Genomic DNA, 13164 nt, shown 5'->3' with positions numbered 1-13164 from the left:
CATAATCTGCCTTTGCCAGCATAACCTTTTCTGTGGCACTATTACAGATCAATTTTTAGCTGTTATAGGCTTCAGTACTTTTTATTGCTTTGTAACTTTTCCATGCCATCTTTTTCTGCGCAAGTAATCCAGCAAATTCATTATTCATCCAACTTGGAATCCCCTCGTGGAATATTTTTTAATGGTGTATCGCATTCAAGGCTTCTGTGATTATTGTTTTTAAGGTATACCATAATTCAGTTGTATTCTCTCTCTCTCTCTCTCTCTCTGCAATATCTATGCAGTTAGAGGCCATGTAGCATCTTAAGCCATCGTAATTTCCTCTCCTGAAATTATAACCCATTCCTTTGCCTTTAACTGCTGCTACTTCTCTCTTCACTGTCCACCATAGAACTCCATGATCACTTCCTGCTACTGGTTCCTGTACTGTCAGCCCTATTATGTCATCTGGTTCATGGGTGATGATGAGGTTTAGAATATTCTTTTCTCTAGTGCTTTCTCTGTCATGTTGATACAAATAACAATCATCTAGTTGATTTAAAAATTTTGTCCCCCCCATGTAGAGTTTCCTTCCCATTTGCTCCAATCAGTTAGAAGCAAATTAAAATCGCCCATAATGAGACATTCACGCTTACTTGCCCATTCTATTTGCATGTAGAGGCTCTCATCATAATCTTCACAATCACCTGGCCTGTAGATTACTCTTTCTCTCATTATACCTTTGCTTCCAGCTATCTTACACCATACAGATTCTGTACTAGCATGCAAAACGTCTGAATCCAGGAAAGCTTTCGTTGCGTTGAGGCTGCTTTTGATAAGAAGCAGGACCCGGCCACCCCTTCTGTCTTCCCTATCCTTTCTAAATATATTATCCATACCCTAGTGCCTATACATACCATACTGAAACTCATCATCCCCTATCTCCGGGTGGCACCACATTTCTGTAAGCCCTATCATGTCAGCGTTACTTGCCCTAACCAGCAGTTTGGGTTCACTTGTTCCACATTGACTCCCAGCAGTTAATTAATAAATAAATAAATAATTAATTTTTTTGACAGGTGCAGCAAAAACCTTGCACCATATGGCTAATACTATTACCAATACAATGTATATTCTAGCATGACCACAGGTTCCTGATGCTTTGACTCACTGACATGATTGGTGGAAACCAGTAGTAGTTGTGTTACATTTTTTTAGCTTGTTTACTTCAGCATTCACTGCTGAAATTTTTGGGTTTGCTGAAGTTTTTGGGAGTTTACCACTATGGTTTTTCAGTTCTGCAGCCAGCACTAAGGTGGTGGAACCTGGAGGAGGTGGCTTGGCAGGCTATGAGATGTCATGTAACATGTAACAGAATATGTAATATCTCACACTGAGACGAAGGGCTATGTCAAGGCTACTTGACATCTAACACTCGATATTAGGGGTTACATTGAGTGAAAAATATTTGGAACTGCCATGCTAGACTGAGTCAAAGATGACAAAAGTTTTCTCACATGGTTTTTTTCTCATATCAGAGCTTTACAACTATTTTCCCAGGTGTGACACCAGAAATCCTGTATATTTTAAAATGGTGCTATCAGGTTAACTTGGTGTGAAATTAGCATGTACTTCAAATTATTATTTAATATGGTCATTAAAAGACACGATAATGCAGGCTATGGTAATAGATATGAAGGAAGAAACTTCGTATGTATTCATGAAATAAATCTAATAAAATTATTAGATTTATTTTCCATATTCAAGTATAATTAAATTACAAAAATGATTTCATGTTCTAGGCTGGAACACCTCCTCAGTGGGAGGGGTATCTACTTTGAAAACCCTTAAATTAATGGAAATATTGCTGTTTATTATTTGGTTTTTAGGAGCATTAGCAACTAAGGCCATATTGCTCCGGGATATGCGGTGGTCATTCCCGGGCGCCTCTGTAGCTAGGTGGGAAGGAGCAGCAGTGCGTAGCACACGCTTCTTGATTAGACCGGGGTTCGAGCCCATCACCACCAAATACGGAGGATGCGGAAAGGTCAGGGAATGACCACCGCATATCCCGGAGCAATATGGCCTTAGTTGCTAATGCTCCTAAAAACCAAACAACAAACAAACAAGTGGTCATTCCCTGACCTTTCCGCATCCTCCGTATTTGGTGGTGACGGGCTCAAACCCCGGTCTAATCAAGAAGCGTGTGCTACACACTGCTGCTCCTTCCCACCTGGCTATGGAGGTGCCGGAAATATTGGATAGTAAATTAATAATAACAGCAAAACAAAAAGAAGTAAAAATAGTAAGAAAGTCCTTTGCCTTCAGCTGCCACATCCTGTGTAACTCACTGGCTTGGGCAAAGGTTGGTCATGTGCTCTATCTGCTCCTTCCTCAATTGAGACTGATTCTTCAGTGCTCGCTGGTTTGTTGGTAGTGGTATAGTGTTGGGGATTGTCATAGTGTGAGTGAGAGAGTGAGTGAGTGGGGGGGAGGTAATGGGATAAAGTAAGTGAAGGGAGGAGACCCCCTTCTAGAAAAAATCAAAAACCGAATCTGCACTTTTATTCTCTGCCACTAGTGTCATCAATTCATCTGATATTTAGATCTAAATCTTGAATGGTATCTCTTAGTTGATATAAAAAGCCTGTTAGCTTGTGATTACTTCCCCAAACACTTCCCATTTAGATTTCCAGTTGATAACATTAAAAGTTGCCCAAGACCAGAGTAGTTGCCTTTATGAAAGCAGAATCCCTTCTCTTCACTCTTGACATCGACAGTGGTTATTATTATTAACTATATGGTGCAGGGAAGCCTGAGGCTTATGCTGCACCAGCCAAAAAAAAATTCACACATTACCGAGAGAGACAGAGAGAGAGAGAGAGAGAGAGAGAGAGAGAGAGAGAGAGAGAGAGAGAGAGAGAGTGTGTCAGAAGTAGAAGGGAATCACCAAGAAAGCAAGAAGAGAAGAACGATGATATCCAGCTCAGGATCCTGGGTTTGCCAATCCCATACTCACCAGATGTGAGCCCCTGGGGTAATATATCTAAGTAAATCGTACATCAGTATACTGTGATCATTGCCACCTAGTGGGTCTTTTATATGGCGATTCTTAATACATGAAGAGCCACTGCTGGTAATTAGATCAAGAGTATTGCTTTCTCTTGTTGTCTTTTTAACATGCTGGTATAGAAAACAATTATCCAGTAAATACAGAAAAGTTCTGCTACTGTGTGAGTGACCAGTCTACATAAATCTATTTAATAATAATCCTAAAATCAGTACTTAGGATCAATTGGGAAATCCCAGAACAGAGATTAGTGGAGTCTTTACTTATCATGGTTGAAATTAGAGATTTCATGATTAGTTATAAAGTTTACAGAAAGCACAATTTACATTTTTACTTGAACACAATTGAATAACATAGCATCAAAGATCCAACTCTATAAAAATAATATCATCATAGAAAAACTACTTTCATCTAAAATAATTCTAATAGATGTGGAGTTGTCCACTGATACTTTCCAAACCAAATAGAATGGCAGAATCTTAGTGTCTATGCTAAATAGGATCAAGAAAGAGAATCATGTTTCCCAGAAATACTGTGAGAGCTTAACAAACCTGCACAGTATAGCTCAAACAAGATAAATGAGCCTATTCAGTGTCATTAAAACCCTCTAAGCAGTTTCACTATAGAAGTTTCTGATTGGAAAGCCAATATTCATCCTTTGAACTTCAGAGTAAAATCACCCATGATGAGGGTAAAATCACCCAAAATTCATCTTGAATTTTTAGTTGTGTAAAGCTGTTGGAAAAGTACTGTTGTCCAAAGTTATTTGTTTAAGTATATAATATCTTGATGCTAGTAAAGATTTGTTAACAGTTATTAATATCTGGTAAATTTCAAGAGAAGCCACATAGTTGTTAATAATACAATATGAATTTATGCTATGTTATTTTCTTTACTTTTTATGCAGGTCCAGTAGGGGTTGCTGCTGCTGCTGCTATAGCAACAGGAAAGAAAAGAAAGCGGCCTCATTCATTTGAGACAAATCCATCAATAAGAAAAAGACAACAAACTAGGTTACTTAGGTAGAGAATGCTTAATTTATTAAACAACTTATTTTTTATTTTCAATTTTTAGAAATTGACCTTTGGAATTTGATAGCAATGTAATTGCCAAAATATATTTTGTTTCGTTACAGTGTGTTTTAAAATTCATTAAATGTATAGTCATTTGTCCATATGCATTATCAGTGTTTATCTTATTATTTTTTTTCTAAAAACATGATTTTCACTAGTAACTTATTTTTGACCTAGATACGAGGGTGGTTCAATAAAGAATCGCCCTCACCTACTTCCACATATCGCAGAGTCATGATGTTTTGTGTGTAGCATCATACATATCTCTGTACTAAAGGTGTAAAATTTCAGCCCTGTGTATTAATTTGTTTTTCGCTTACAGAGCTGAACGTGTGATGAAGTAGCATCATGTACAAAGTCGAAGCCAGAGCTGTAATCCGATATCTGTTCTTGAAGGGGAAATCTCCTAAAGAAATCCACAAGGAGATGACTGCTGTATATAAGGATGAAGCCCCATCCTATGGCATTGTGAAGCACTGACATACACAGTTTAGGTGTGGTCGGACATCGGTAGAATCTGAGCCCATTCCAGATCGTCCCCATTCAGCCATTGATGACAGCACAATCAAAAAAGTGGAGTCATTAATCATGGAAGATCACCAGATATTTGTGCGTGAATTGTCTCAGGAGGTGAAGATTAGCGTGGGCTGTGTTGAAACAGTCCTTCATGACAACTCCATTTACGGAAATTGAGTGCAAGATGGATTCCCCGATTATTGACTGGTTTCCAGAAGGCTGATCGACAACAGAAATCACAAGAGTTGTTACCCTGTGCCAAAAAATGGGGAAGGCTTTTTCTCTTGTCTAATCACTCAGGATGACAGTTGGATACACCATTTCGACCCTGAAAGTAAAAAGCAGTCCATGGAATGGGGACATCATGGTTCCCCACCCCCCAAGAAGGCAAGAGTCCAAGCATCAGCAGGAAAAGTCTTGCTGACAGTGTTTTGGGATGAGAAAGGCCTAATAATGACTGATTACCTGCCAAAAGGTAGAACAATTACAGGTGCCTATTATGTCAACTTACTCACAAAATTACGGGAGAAAATCAAAACATGTAAGCGTGGCATGCTGTCCAAAGGTGTGAGGATGCTTCAAGACACTGCCACTTCAGTTCACACGTCTTAAATTGCAACAACACAAGCTGCCATTGTGGATTTGAAATACTGCCCCATCCAGCCTACTCACCCAATCTTGCACTATCTTACTTCTTCTTGTTTCCTTCCCTCAAATCATTTCTTCGGGGGACCCACTTCCCTGATGACGAGACACTCATTTCTGCAACAGAGTCATGGTTCAAAGACCAATCTCACCACTTCTACAAAAATGGTATATGTAGCCTCATCCATCAATGGAAAAAATGTGTAAATCTGCACGGTGGCTATGTAGAGGACTAAAACCTGTGCCAATAATCAACAGGCTAGCACCTCTGCAGCTAGGTCAGGGCGATTCTTTATTGAACCACCCTCGTATATCCAGTCCTTACAAATTGTCTATTAAAAAAAAAAAGCATTGAGCCCATTACAAAGAGAGAGAAATAAAGCCATTTCATAAATAAAAACTTTTAATTTTATAACCAGCTGACTGTCATTGTTGGCTGAATATGCTATTTCCTGACTGAACACCACAATTAAGTGGTATTTGGTATGTGAGAAGCTGGCCATACAAAAAACTGGGTGCACATTGACATTTTTCTTTATTCCTGTTTAATTTCTTTTTTCAGTTTACATTTTTTTCAATACTTATTTGGTCTGTTCAATCAAACCATACCACAATTCAAAATCATTTTTTTTTTTAAAGATTTTGCATAATGGCAGCAAAGACCTTCTGTAAATTGGTACAATGGCAGCAAAGGTGTCTGTAAATTGTATGTATTAAACCAACACAGGTTTATCCTATAATAAAACAGGTGTTTTATTACAGGGACAGACTGTGTTATGTTTTTGTGACAAGTTTTGTTTGTATGTTTATTTTTTTTACTTGTTTTTTATTGACACACACACACACACACACACACACACACACACACACACACACACACACACACACACACACACACACACACACACACACACACACACACACACGTATGTGTGTGTATATTTTTTATTATTACAAAGAAATTCTTATTTGTTATGGATTGTTAGGAATGTGTTATTGATATGTGGCATTAATGCTATTGTTACAGTTAACGATATACATTATACACCCAATTTGACTTTATAACTTTGTATTGGATCCTATATAATTTATTTTGGATCCAATTTTGTGGAGCAGATGGTTGCATTTCAGGCATTTTTAGCCTAATGACGCTGACTAGCAGTTTTTGTGTGGCAATGTTATATGCCTAGGTAAAAGACTTAATCACTAATGCTAAATATATACTAATCTAGACACTTAAAACTAAACTACCTAGAATTCACAAAAAATGGAAAAGAAAAGAAAATGAAGGAAAAAAGAAAAATAGAAAAAGAAAGAAGAAAAAAAGAAAAGAAGAGAAAGGTTCATTCATGCACATGGCCATCTCTCTGCTACTCATCAGGAGCTTTGCAATGATACATGGCCAAATGAAATGAATGGCTTGTGCATACCCATTTCTATTGTCTCAACAACAGTTTTACTAATTTTAATTAATTTCATATTTAGTTTGGCCAAAAATATAAATTTTACAATAATAATTTGTGACCAAATGTTAATTTTTTACTTCTTCAAGAGGAGTGTTTCTATTTACAATGGGTTTCCTCAGCCTACAAGTAATTTCTTGGTAGGAATTTTTTTCCACCATAAAGTGCGGTTCAGGGTGTCTTGGTTGGTTAAGCCTCAGGCTGTCATGTACTCCATCCATCTAGTGAAAATTTTTTTCTTTTAACATATACTTGTATCATCTTTTAAGGGCACAAAAGGTGATATTTGTTGTACACATTGGCATTAATGATGTTAAGAGTAGAAGATCTGCAGATTTACATAACAAGTACAGGTAAATGCTGAAAAAAGTCTTGCGTTATGGTTAAATTTTAAAGTGTCTGCAATTCTGCCCAGACATGATAGGAGGGGAGTGTATGATGAAAGCCTTATCAGTTAGTTCGATCCTGAAGAGATTGTGCGAGGTTCATGGGCTAGAATTTTTCTCAGTGTGGTTTGTGCTTGTTAACAGAAGAGACTGCTTCTACAGGGATGGGGTACACTTAAATAGAAAGGGTATGCGAATATTTGCTGATGCTATCTCGAGGCAGTGTTCGGTGGGTCAAAAAACTGCTAGCTTTGGGGGATTCATAAACTAAAAGATTAACAGTAGCCACAGGCTAAGGTAGTAGTAGTAGTGGCATGTGATGCAAGAAAGCAAGTGTATGAGCTTATGCAGCATCAGCCAAAAAAAAAAATCACACCATTCCCTCCAAATGCCTGTCCAGTTCCTCCTTAAATTTATTCAACCTATCAACCTCCACAACGACAGATGGAAGTTTGTTCCAGCAATTAACCACCCACTGGCTAAAGGCAAATTTCCGCACATCTATTCTACATCTGTCTTTTCTTAATTTGAATTTATGCCCCCTTAGGTTCGTAATCTGAACAAGTGGAAGGATCCCATCAGGATTCAGCGTGCTCAATCCATTCAAGGCCTTACACACCTCAATCAGATCACCGTGCAGGTGCCTGGTCTCCAGCCACTGTAATTTGCAGAACTTAAGCCTCTCTTGGTAAGAGGATCCTTTCATTCCCCTCACCAATCTTGTTGCCCTTCTCTGTATACGCTCAAGCAAATCGACATCCTTCCTAAAATGAGGCCTCCAGACCTGTACGCAGTATTCAAGGCTTGGCCTGACCATTGCCTTATACAGAGGGACAATCACCTCCTTTTCCCTGCTAGCAAAATTCCTATATATCATTGACAAAACCCCATGACCTGCCCTGGCAGCCTGTCTGCATTGCTCAGAAAACTTCATATCTGACTGCACAATTACTCCCAAGTCTTTTTCATTTTCTACCACCTTAATTGTAGTACCACATAGTTGGTACTTTTCTCTCGGGTTACTTCTACCCATATACAGTACTTTGCATTTGTCAAAGTTAAACTTCAGTTGCCACTTCTTAGCCCATCTGCCCAAATTACCTAGATCCTGTTGCAGTAGCACACTGCCATTACTGTCATTAACAACCCTACCAACCTTTGTATCATCTCCAAACTTCGACAATAAACCTGATATACTTTCATCAATATCATTGATAAATATACAAAACAGCAGTGGACCCAACACCGAACCCTGTGGGACTCCACTAATAACATTAGTCCACGAAGAGCAGCACCCATTGATTACCACCCTCTTGTCTTCTCCCACTTAACCATCCTTTTATCCATTGTAGCAACTTACCCTTAATACCATTCTGCTCTAATTTGTACAATAGTCTTCCATACGCAACAGTGTCAAAAGCTTTCCTGAAATCCAAATATATGATATCAGAATTATTTTTTGCATCCTGTACCTTTGTAACCACATCATAATAACCAATCAGATTTGTCAGACAAGACTTTCGCTTAACAAACCCATGCTGTGTCTGAATTATTGCTGTAGTCTTGTCTAGATGATCCTGCAATGCACTTTAACCAGTGACTCCATTATTTTACCCGGAACAGAAGTTAAACGACTGGTCTGTAATTACTCATGTCACCCTTCGATCCCTTTGTGAATTGGGGAAACATTTGCACATCTCCAGTCCGTGGGAATCTCCCCTGAGTCCAAGGATGCTCTCATAATTATGGCTACGGGGTTGCTTAGTTGCTTTGCCGCCTCCTTTAATATAACTGGATAAATCCCATCCACATCACTAGGTGAAATTGATTCTTGCACTGCTTCTAATAGAATGGCAGCAGCCTAGAAAGCAAGGTACTGGGGATTTCAAGGACTGCTGGGAGTCATCATGGAACAAGTAAATATATGGGCTGTGTTAAGGTAACTAAGAGTTAGAACAGGTGCATGTATACCAATGCTAGGAGCATAGTAAATAAATTTGATGAATTTGAAGTGATTGTCAAGACAACAAAGGTGGATACTGTTGAGATATCAGAGATGCGGTGTCACACAGTTATAAGAAATGCAGAATTTGAGTTTGGGTAGTACAAAGTGTACAGAAAGGATAGGAAGGGAGGAGGGGTTATGTTGTTAGTTAAGAAACATAAATTCTAAGGAAGTGCAATGTTGAGTCAGTTTGGTGTGACATAAGCACTAGGAAAGCAAAAATAAGAGAAGTGTATTATAGGCCTAATGACTGACGAATGCACTGAACAATTGTACAAAGAAATGTATGATTGTATAGAGGAATGACTCTGAGTACAATAAACAGTTGTACAGAGAAATAGAGTGGCCCACTAAATCAGAATTTCTTATAATGGGCGATTTTAACTTCCCAGATATTGACTGGAATTTGTAAGTTGATCACTTGTACACTAGCAAGACTTCTGTGGATTTATTGGATGATTGTTTTCTACAGGAGTATGTTCAAGAGGTAGCCAGGGAAAGTAATACTCTTGACCTGATTATCAGCAGCAATTATTCATGCATTAAGAATTTGCAGATAAAGGAACCACTAGGTGGCAGTGATCATAGTGTACTGATGTGGAATTTACTTAAAGATGTAACTACCATCAGGGGTAAAGGGAAGGGTTTTTGCTTTCATAACGTTGTCTGCAGTGGTCTCAGTTTTTAAATTATATACAGTGGGATCAACTGATGACGTTACCAACAGCAAATTCTAAATGGGAAACATCCAAGGAATTAATCTTGGATAGGCTTTGCATGGGATGCATATAAATTATCAGGTGATACAGAAGCTTATGGTAGATACAAACTAGCCTGTAATCAAGTCACACAGGAGGTTAAGCAAGCTAAGGCAAATTATGAAAATTTTTTGCAAAGGATGAAAAGAAAAACAGCAAAGACTTCTTTGCTTGTGAAAACTAAAAGGAAGGGGATGAATCATATTTGTCCAACACATACACACATAAGGAATCCTTTAGGGAAGCAGATGCCAGTAGTTTATGAAATTCTAACAGGGAGCTAAATTATCTTGTAAATACAAAGTTTAAGGGACCTAAATTTTCATGTTTTGTAATAATGAGGTGCTCCCCAAAAGTGTCATAATTTTGCCTCTTTTTTTTTTTTTTTTGTTACCTATTGTGTGTCTGAGAATAATAATAAATAAGAGTAATATCAAAAATGAAAAAATAATAAATTTAAATTAATAAAATGTCTTGTCTTTCTTCACAGATTAGGTGATCCGCTTGTTCCGATCTCAAAGAGGTCTACCCATCTTTTCTTCGGTCTTCCTCTGTCTCTTTTTCCTTTCTATATGTGTAAGCTAATTTAGGGAATCTATTATCTTCCATTCTTTCTACATGTTCTTTCCATCTTTGTCTATATTCTCTAATTTTTTCATTAATTGGTTAAATCTTTAATTCCTTTCTAATATTTACGTTTGGTATTTTATCTAAGTTTGTACATCCTTTAATATATCTTAAAAATTTAATTTCTGCAGCTTGTATTCTATTAATGTCTCTTTGTTTCGGTATCCATGTTTCAGAACCATAAAGAAGTGTTGGTATTGCCATTACTTTGTAAAATTTCAATTGTGTTTCTTTCCTTGTTTTCTTAGCCAGAGTTATTTTTATTGTTCCACATATATTTTGAAATTTTGCCAATTTCTGGTTCACCTCTTCATCAACATCATATGTTATATCACATCCTAGATATTTAAAATGTTTTACTTGTTCTAATATTTTATTGTCTATAACTATTTTTGTTCTTCTCACCGTATTTTTCCCCTTAAAAGCCATTGTTTTAGTTTTCATTGTTGATATTTTAACTTTATATTCTTCTGTTATTTGGTTTAATTTAAATACTACTCTGTAAATTTCACTATCTTGAATAATTACTTGATCATCTGCGAATAACAGTGTACAATCCTATTTTTTGTATTTAAATATATCCCTGTATTAATTAATAAAATAATGTAATAAAAGGAATATGATATTTCATTTTCATAAAGTTTGTATAGTGCTAATAGTAGTGTAATAGCAGTATTATTTCTCAAAAAAAAAAAAACAAAAAAAAAAAAAACAAAACAAGATGCTATTTCAATTCAGTGTTGATGTAAAACATCTCTTTGGTTTGCAGATTTTTTTCTTTCTTTTTTTTAAATAACTACTGATAGTATTGAATGCAATATTTAATATTATAATGAATTATGTTATTGGCTACTGGAAACCAATTGTATATTGGTAGTCATGATTAAATTTTAAAAAAATTAATTTAATTTTTATTAATTATAATTAAAAATTCATTTTCAAATTTATTAAAAGAATTGAAAACATGCCTAATTCTAGCCCCGCTATAGCACTTCAAAGTGTTGATGTGAAACTTCCATTTAGGTTTGCAAATTGTTTTTTAAAAAATAACTGCTAACAGTAGGAATGTGATATTTAATTTTTAGAGTGAATAATGTTATTGGCTACTAGAAATCAAATTGTGAAATTTGTATATTGGTAGCCATGATTAAATTTTTAAAAATTCCAGTATGAGTGCTCTGTTACAACCGGTTATGTAAATAAAGTTAAAAAACAATACATAACTGCTAGTATTATGAGTGTGATATTTTATTTTTATAATAAATGTACTCTTATTAACTAGGAAAAGGATCAATGAAAGTTCTTTATTGGTAACTACACTATAAAATGTTCCATTATGAAAATGATCCAATTCAACCATTTGGTTGCAAAAATTATTTTTTAAAATAACTAATAAAATTATGAAGGTAGTACTGTATTTTGATATTCAGTATAGCATTCACAGTGTCCTAAAAATTAATGAAACTATTCAAAAATGGAGCTGTGACAAGCAATTTAGAAATTGGGCTCTGGCACAGCTCAGTGTGCCTACTCACAACTTTGATGAGCAGTTGCTTAAGGGTTGAGTGGTAGTTTATTTCATTAGATTGATGAATGATGTAGACAAATAATTGTGCCAAGTATACATATGTAGATATGTTATTAAGTTAGTAAATAAATAACGTGAAAATATGTTAATCATGTTTTGTTAATGGAAATAAGTAATTTCTGCTAGTTGACCAGAAATTAGACTTGGAAATTTGGAATTGACATGAATTAGAGTAGTACTACTGTTGTAATATTATCAAAAAATTAATTTATATGTTTTGAATAAGCATATTTATAATTTTAGGAAGCTAAAAGCAACTATAGATGAATATACAACACGGGTAGGGCAACAAGGTGTAGTGTTAATTGTTACCCCAGGAAAACCTCAGAATAATTTCAAAGTCTTTGGCGCACATCCCCTTGAAAATGTGGTAAGTGAATAAGTTATTTCAAAACATACATAAATTTTTGGTATATTCTGAAATAACTTTTTTTGTATATTTTTGAATGTCTAATAATGTGATTAATTTGATTCTTTCAAGAAAGAATTGATTGGCAATTAGTTAACAGTTGCTGTAAATGGAAAAAAAAAAAAGAGTATACTTGCAGCATTCATGTTGAACCCTCTATTGCATTAATTCCATCAGGTGTGAATTAATTGATGATAGCATGTGTTTGACACTTCTGCTAGGTGGTGGAATAGAAAGTTTTTTCATAGACTCTTGTGCATTGCGACGATTATCATAATAATGTAAACTTAATAATCACATGACCATGAGCTTCACTGATCACACTAGAAATATATAAGTTTGACATATTCCAATTTAAATTAGGATGTAAAACATTCTTCAGTATAGAACTTCATGCAAAAATTTAATTTCTATTTCATAGTATTCTGGCATCTTTCTCCAGTCATAGAGAAAGAAGCATTCAGAAACTGATAAAAACTGTCCAAATATTTAAGTGAGCTAAGTAATATTTCTCTGTTATTTTATTTATTTATTTTTTTAACAATCTGTAAACATTAAATTTATAAACTTTTCAGTAAATTCAGCCTAGTATTAGCATTGGTAGAGGCATATGATGCAAGAAAGAAAGCTTATTTAGCATCAGCC

General features: G+C 35.7%; 1 protein-coding gene across 3 annotated transcripts in view; it reads left to right on the top strand.

The window, feature by feature from the left end:
* The window catches only part of LOC150090333 (DNA-binding protein P3A2-like), a 333226-nt gene that overhangs the window by 183594 nt on the left and 136468 nt on the right, over positions 1 to 13164 (top strand). For all 3 annotated transcript variants that reach the window (XM_090389805.1, XM_090389803.1, XM_090389804.1), the window contains 2 exons: positions 3957 to 4071; positions 12354 to 12480. In XM_090389805.1, coding sequence (XP_090245931.1) covers positions 3957 to 4071; positions 12354 to 12480 — 242 coding nt within the window. The remainder of the gene's footprint in view (positions 1 to 3956; positions 4072 to 12353; positions 12481 to 13164) is intronic.

The sequence above is a fragment of the Mastigoproctus giganteus genome, chromosome 2, assembly GCF_048544385.1.
Source record: "Mastigoproctus giganteus isolate SK-2022 chromosome 2, ASM4854438v1, whole genome shotgun sequence".
NCBI classification, from domain to species: domain Eukaryota; kingdom Metazoa; phylum Arthropoda; class Arachnida; order Uropygi; family Thelyphonidae; genus Mastigoproctus; species Mastigoproctus giganteus.
The sequence above is the reverse complement of the archived record's forward strand: the minus strand, read 5'-3'. Positions and strand labels throughout refer to the sequence as shown.